At 37.9% G+C, this 7,931-nt stretch overlaps 1 protein-coding gene across 1 annotated transcript; it reads left to right on the top strand.

Moving 5' to 3' along the window:
* Positions 1 to 2,812: 2,812 nt before the first annotated feature.
* fbp1b (fructose-1,6-bisphosphatase 1b) lies at positions 2,813 to 7,619 on the top strand. Its single transcript, XM_066659698.1, has 7 exons — positions 2,813 to 3,031; positions 4,766 to 4,928; positions 5,196 to 5,288; positions 5,463 to 5,603; positions 5,849 to 5,986; positions 6,701 to 6,820; positions 7,116 to 7,619. Exons 1-7 carry the CDS (start codon positions 2,862 to 2,864, stop codon positions 7,302 to 7,304), a joined length of 1,014 nt encoding a protein of 337 aa, XP_066515795.1. The 5' UTR covers positions 2,813 to 2,861; the 3' UTR covers positions 7,305 to 7,619.
* The last annotated feature ends 312 nt before the right edge of the window (positions 7,620 to 7,931 follow it).

Genomic DNA, 7,931 nt, shown 5'->3' with positions numbered 1-7,931 from the left:
TTTTAAAGGAAACATATTCCTATTGCCTTCATTCTAAAAGAATATAATAATTAATTAATTAATTCAACCATACTGTTGAACGAGAAGTGATTAAAAACTGTAAAAAATAAATAAAAAAATACAAAACAAACAAAAAAACCCTCTTACTTAAATTTGATAAGAAATTAATTGTTACCTCAACGCAGTGGTTCTCAAACTTTTTCTATCCCCCACCTGTCCCGTATCGCCCCCAAACATGGGTAATAAAATACACATGCAATTTTACAATTTTCTAATTTATTTAACTTACATTAACATTTATCTAACATTATAACACCATATATAATTTTTTTTATGATTTTTTTTCATATTATTCATACTATTCAGAGCAGCAGTGTGCAGTTTTGGACATGGCCAGAGACTAACATTAAACGTTAAATTTAGAGCGCTTTCTCACAACCTGAATACAGCTAAAATTAACGTTGACCAACTCTCAGATCCTCCTCCGTTTCCCTAAACGTTATATACAAGCCGCTTTCATAACTGTAATTATCCGTCATTGTTATCTGTTGTGCTTTTGTTACTGACTTCAATCCCAGAACTGGTAAAAACTAGCTTTATGAACCAGAGTCTGACGGTGAATCGGAGGCCAGTGAAGCTGATGATGGCAGCAGCTTTATATTTGAACAGTGCCTTGGGCTGTAAGAAAAGACCATCTGACTCGCGGGCAAAACGCATTAACATCTGTGTCGCATTTTCAAAATAAAGGTTTGTGAATGACAGCATAATTTGGTTCCAGGCAAGCTACTCTTTTCTGGGGTCCCATCTAATGCTCTTTTATTAGGGCTATTAATGAATCTATTGTGAGTGGGTGCTTTTTACTAAGTACGATTTATAGCAAAACAGAAAGGCATTAATAAAGATTTGCTCATTAGTAAAGAAACGCTAATTTCTTTAGAATCCTTGCGCCCCACGTGTAATACCTACACCCCCCACACGTTGAGAAACGCTGTCTTAACGCCAGAGGGCGCCCGCGAGCGAGTCCACCTGAATGGGCGGGAAATGAGAACAGGTCAAAGGGTCTAATGAATGAATACATATGCTTCAATATTTTCAGATTTTATATTGTTAGATATATTCCACATTAACAACATCCACATTGTCCCATATTTAGCTTAGTGACTGTTAAGTTTTAATATTGTATTTCTTTCATGTCCCTGACAACTATAAATGAAGGCATTTGGAAAATTTTAATTATAAAGAAAAGTTGTTACAAAATAAATAATAATGACATTAATTTTCACATCCATATCCATACTCAGCTGAAACATTAATTAGTTTAAATTAGATAGCAGAAGACAGCAGACCACGGGCAAAGTTGGAGGTCCATTGGCATTTTGCACAGTGATTTCTGGGCAGAACACTGGTCATTAAATTTTAGACAACATGTCCCATTTTGTCACTTTTCCGTTCACAGTCCAATTTACTGATCTGTCTTTCATTACATTGTTATTTTTGTAAATTAATTTAGTATATAATTTTGAATCCAGCGCAATGTTAACAGTTTCAGCATAGCCATTTTTATCAGGCCACCTCAATACTGTATATTTCATAGTGGTTGATAATATTTAGTTTATTTTCTTAATAAAAACATAGTTTATATAAATATAACTAGTTAGATTGTGTACAAAGTACAGTAATCTGAGTGGTCTGATGGTGGACCAGCAGGGGCGTGCAATAGGGTGCCGAATACGATCAGTAGCATGCAAAACATTTTAAGCCAATGGACTAATATATGCTTGCTGTCCAGGAGGTTGAATAATATACTTTCACATTTTGTATTTCCATGTCTTTCAATTTATTTGCATTTGAATTTAAAAACGTCATTTGTTTTGATGACTTCAGCAAAGTCCTAATCACAAACCCCCTGACAAAAAAACAAAAACCCTTCACCTGTAAAGATCAGAGTCTGTTGTTCAAACTTTGGTTTGTGCAAGAGCCCACAAACTAGCTGACCTGTCCATTTACTCCAGGCTTTTGTTCTCACCACAGACGTGCCTCTCTGCACAGAAAGGAACACTGATCTAAAGAGTGGACCTTGTCCTTGGGCTCATGTGCACAGAGTGCTCCTGCTGATATAGACCAAGAGTTAAATCTGTCGAACAACGAATGATTCAGTGATTTAATCAATTTATCAGTGAGTTAATGAACTGTTAGTTGACAAGCAGATGAAATGTTAATTTGTACTTTAAACTGGATTCCACTACTTCAACTACATGCATTGATTATAGATATGATTTTCTGTTGGGCTAGTAATTGTGCCATATATAGCCAGTGGTTCTCAATTATTGCATTATGCATGATTTAATGAATGAATGAATGAATGAGCCACTTTAATTGTTACTTGTTACAGAAGTACATTGAAATATAATTAAACTAATTCACTAAAACACATTACTGATAAATGTGTAGTAGTGTTATGTATTTTGAAAAATAAAATCTTCAAAAGTTTCGGAACTGCTCTGTGATTAGACTAATGTTGCCTTTTTCAAACAGCAAACAAACAAACGAACAAAAATTAGACACTATTTGGAATGCACAAAAAGTGATCAAGTCAGAAACAAAATGCGTCAACACACACTTAGAGCAGGTCTGTGCTTTAAGTGCCAAAGTCCATGAACTTCAGTCAGACCAACATCCTGGTGGACCAAGTGTGCATAAAAACCCTCCTCCTCTCAGGTTTATTGTTGTGATTGGATGAACTGGACACACCCCCCCTCAAAACCACTTCAAACTCCAGAACTCATCTTCTTCAACTTCCTACTCTATCTAAACCCGTGTGGCGCACCTGTGGCACAAACAGCTCAAACCCACAGCTCAGGATGTCTGACCGGGGAGCCTTTGACACCAATGTCATCACAGTGACCAGGTTTGTCCTGGAAGAAGGCCGGAAAGCCAAGGGGACTGGAGAACTGACCACTCTACTCAACTCCTTGTGCACAGCCATCAAAGCCATCTCTTCTGCTGTCCGAAAAGCAGGAATTGCTAACTTGTAAGTTCCCTCAGTGTATTTGTAGAAAATGGAATTCTTGAAAGTATAAATTGTTCTGTATTATATTTGAATGCATTACTGATTATTTGCATGGTAAATAGTTGTATATACACACTATATGTGTAAGTGGGATGCACTGGAGCAACTACACATGAGCCTAAGGTCACCATACACAGGTATAATAGCCCACTCAAAAACACTGGGCTTTAGAGGAGTATAGCTTTACATTTCCCAGAGTGTTGGAGCTGTAGACAGTACCTTTGGAATGAGATGGAATGGCATTTGTGATCCAGACCTAATCATCCAACACCAGTACTTGACCTCTTTAATAGTCATACTGCTGAATGCCACCATTCCACATCAGGTTTAAAGCCTTCCCAGAAGAGCAGAAGCTATTACTCTATTGCACTAAAATGGGTTTAGTTATTGTTATATGTCAAATATGACTTTTATATATATTAGATAATGTATTCAAGAAATAGCCTTGATTTAAACCAATGCTGATGTGTTTCCGGTTCAGTTGTTCAAGCTAACAATAAATAAATAGAATTAGATTTATTTTAATAACACAGTTAGCTGTCGGTGAACCAGCCAGAGTTTCTTCTGATTACACTTATCTTTGGCCCCAACTCTGTTATTGATTAACACCACTAATTTTCCCTAGTTATGGTGGCTGAGCTGCATACAGCTGGAATACACTGCCAGTGTGTAGACGTGCCTCATTTCTGATCATTTATAAATGTAGGCAAAAAATATTTCTCTTTCCATGTGCCTATGCCTAAGCTGTTTTACACGTTTTATTCTGCCCCCTCCAGGGTGTGTTCCTGCCTTGTGCCCAATGATTCTGGGTGGGCTCTGGACCCACCATGACCCTGAAATGACTAAGGGGTAACAGACAATGAATGAATGAACATTTTTATTCTATTAGACATCTATTAGACATAAACATTTTTAAAACCATAACCTTGGAATATTTTATAAATAAGCCATTACAATTCCACAAAGCAGCAACATGTTGCTGTTACAGTGTGTGGTCAAATACCCTAGTTTCATTCAAAACGTCTTCAGGTATCACAATGTTTCCATATCGTGTAATTGTTTCCGTGATGACAGAAATTGACACTTGGAATGCTGACCTATTCAGTTCTTCATCTGGAAACCTATTATCTAATTGCATCTAATACTGATAACTGAGACATTGATTACACTCTCACCTGGAGATGCATTAGGATTCAAATGATCAGATTTGCTTTGTTGGGAGACCCAGTAAAAGTGTTTATCTCTCTATGCGATAAGAGACTATGTTTATTTATTGATTTTTCAATTAAACCAGCAATTACTTGTAAGCTAGTTATTATAAGTTAGTCATTTGTATCCTTAGGGGAAAAAGCAGAAACCTATGCATCCAATCTCTGCCTGTATTATAGCTTTCATTCTTGTCAGGAGAGATGTTTTCAGTTTTTCAAAGAAATTCAAAGAATGTTGCATGTTATGCTTCTCATGCTCTTAAGTAATCACAAACACATTTAGTGATTTTGAGGTCTGTGCACTGTGGAGACCATTCATTCATTTATTTATTCATTGTCTGTAACCGCTTATCCATTGGGGACACCAGTCCATTATAGTTCAAATACCAGCAGCTTCTTTTTGTTTACAAACCTCCTTTGTTGACTATTCTGGCTCTGTGGCCATTCTGTGTCTGTCTCCTCATCTCATACTCCCTCCCTCTTTCAGGTACGGCATAGCAGGCAGTACCAATGTAACAGGAGACCAGGTGAAGAAGCTTGACGTCTTGTCCAATGACCTGGTCATCAACATGATCAAATCTTCCTTCACTTCCTGTGTGCTGGTCTCTGAGGAGGATGAGAAAGCCATCATCGTAGAACCAGAAAAAAGGGTGAGTGATACTTACAATGCCAGGATTAGCATAAAAATCATCAAGACATTTTTGTTTGAAAAAAAAAAAAACGGAAAAAACATTTCCATTACAATATTTTTGGCTTACAGGTTACAAATGTTCTGTAGATGTAATAAAGGTTATTGGTATTTAAACATCATGCCAATTAGTGCATGGGCCTGTATTATAAAAAATAAACAAAAAAACAAATTAACATGTTCATAAGATGGACAGAACTGACCACTCATCTCTCCTTTTCCCTTCCAGGGTAAATATGTGTTTTGCTTTGACCCTCTGGATGGCTCTTCAAATATTGACTGCTTGGCTTCTATCGGAACTATTTTTGCCGTCTACAGAAAGGTATTCTTGAAAAAGTCCTACTGTACAAATACATTTTTAGCCATTAAGTGTAATTGTCCCTGTGGAAAGAGGCATGTTTGTATCTTATCATAATATAATATAAACTGAAAAGTATAACAAAGGGAATGATGTCCATACAAAGTGTTATAACAATTTGTGTGTGCCTCTTCCCAGGATAATGATAGTGAACCAGTAGAGAAGGATGCCCTGCAGCCTGGACGAAACATCGTTGCTGCCGGTTACGCTCTCTATGGCAGCGCCACCATGCTGGTCTTGTCCACAGGCCAGGGAGTCAACTGCTTCATGCTCGACCCTGTGAGTCTATTTATATTTGTCCATTTACATTTTTTTGGTGATAGACTCAGATCTTTTATCTACATTCTTGTACTAACCCTAGGCTTTTAACTAATTTCCACATTCATTCACTCACTCATTTAATCGCTCAAATTTAAGAAAGGGTGATAATAGTGCTATGCATCATTGGCAGTAAGGAAATAAAAAGTCTACATTAAACCTATATAACAACTTACCATTCTCTCGCCCTCATTCCTCCAACACAGGCTATTGGAGAGTTTATCCTGGTGGATCGAGATGTGAAGATCAAGAAGAAGGGCAAGATCTACAGCCTTAACGAGGGCTATGCTCAGCATTTTTACCCAGACGTCACAGAATATCTACAGAAGAAAAAATTCCCAGAGGTAAGAAGTTCTATAGATTGTACAGTGACTCTGTTCTTAGTCTTTCTGAGTTTTACTTCAGTCCACAAGCATTTAATTTTAGACCAAGAAGCCTCCAAAAATAATATGGCCTACAAATTTACATAGCAGCATTTATGTGCATTGGAATTTAAGTCCTACAACAGCAGTTATAAAAATGACTCACTACTCTTGAGATTAAACTTCCTTTTAATCTCAGTTTAGTTAGGGTGACCAGATCTTAGATGGTGAAAAAGAGGGGGGGGCGGGGTTGACGGACTACTGACGTGCAGTCTGACCAATTAAATGTTTACAGAGAAGATTATTGCCCAATAACGGTAGCTCTACAGTCAGAGCGTCCAATCAGAAGATTTTAGGCTACTTCACCACTCCCCCTTCTCACTCAAGCGAACCAATCGGAGTAGGGGAGGGCGGGACTAGTTTGTGAACGAAACGCTTCTCGAAGTTCTATGTAAGCTCTAGAAAAACAAAATCCCGGACCTTTGTGAAATTCCGCCCGGACATTTTTTCAAGTCTAAAAAAGAGGACATGTCCGGGAAAAAGAGGATGTATGGTCACCCTAGTTTAGTACTGGTAGGTATTTATAGCACAAGAATGAACATCTCTGGAGGCTCCTGACTGTGCTGCTGGAATGTATTCAGATGTACTCTGCTCTAGTTAATTGCTGTTTAATCCTGCTGGTTTTGTTGACTGCAGGATGGCAGTTCTCCCTATGGAGGGCGCTATGTGGGCTCCATGGTGGCCGATGTTCACAGGACACTGGTTTATGGAGGAGTCTTTTTATACCCCGCTAACGTCAAAAGCCCAAAGGGCAAGGTGAGAAAAATTGAACCATTTTAGATGCTACACATTGTAACTTAAAATGTCCTGTTGTTATTGGCTTGGATATATGGTTTTGTGTTTTTTTTTTAACAGAACTTATAAAACATAATAATGATTTACATTAAATTTACAAATCCACCGAGCTTTCCAAGAGATTAAGTCAAATGAGAATATCTTTTGACTTAAAGGGGGGGAGGGGGGGTCCAATGTATAACGTCCAATCTTCTGTAAAGAACTATTTTCTCTCATTTTTAACCCATTTTCTTTCCTCTCATTGACTGGCCTTTAGCTGAGGCTGTTGTATGAGTGCAACCCCATGGCCTTCATCATGGAGCAGGCCGGAGGGATGGCCACAACAGGGGCCATGAACGTGTTGGACATCCAACCAGACACCATCCACCAGAGGGTCCCAGTTGTATTAGGCTCCCCAGATGACGTGAATGAATACATCTCCATTTACAAGAAACATGCCAAGTGAAACGACCAGAACTGAGCAATGAGACAGAGTCCAAATGGGCCAAAGAATTAAGAGCTATATTCCGTGGTATAAATAAATACAGGAACTGGAGTGTGATGTGAATTTAATAGTTTATAGTAGGTCATTCGTCATAAGGCAATTTCACTCTAAATAAGACTTACTGTATATGACAGTTCTCATGTAGGCTGTAGGTGCCTTGTAGCCTATTGAAGGATGACCTGCATTAAAGTTTGACCTGAATGTGTGAGTGTGTTTTGTTGTGTGCTCAGTATAATACATAGAGAACCTTTTGCTATACATCATTAAAATTTAAAATAAAAAATGTAAAACATTTCAAAACATGGTTTCTGTTTCATTGTTTTCTTCGTCGTGCACCACCAGAGGGCGATATTTATCACGTTATAGTGAGGACCTAAATAAGTGGTACATTCATTTCAGTATGTCTGCTATGCTGCTGTGTGCATGTTGCTCTATTTACACAATTATGTGAGGATTTGATGGTCTGAAGTGACAACAATACTCAGGTGATGTACTGTTTAAATAATTAATTCTGAATCACAAATATCACCCCATCTCCTCCGTAAGGAACTGGATGGAGCTCCATCTAAAGAGAAAAGACAGTTGCTA

The sequence above is a fragment of the Hoplias malabaricus genome, chromosome 2, assembly GCF_029633855.1.
Source record: "Hoplias malabaricus isolate fHopMal1 chromosome 2, fHopMal1.hap1, whole genome shotgun sequence".
In the NCBI taxonomy this organism is placed as follows: Eukaryota; Metazoa; Chordata; class Actinopteri; order Characiformes; family Erythrinidae; genus Hoplias; species Hoplias malabaricus.
This window is presented reverse-complemented; position numbering and strand designations above follow the sequence as displayed.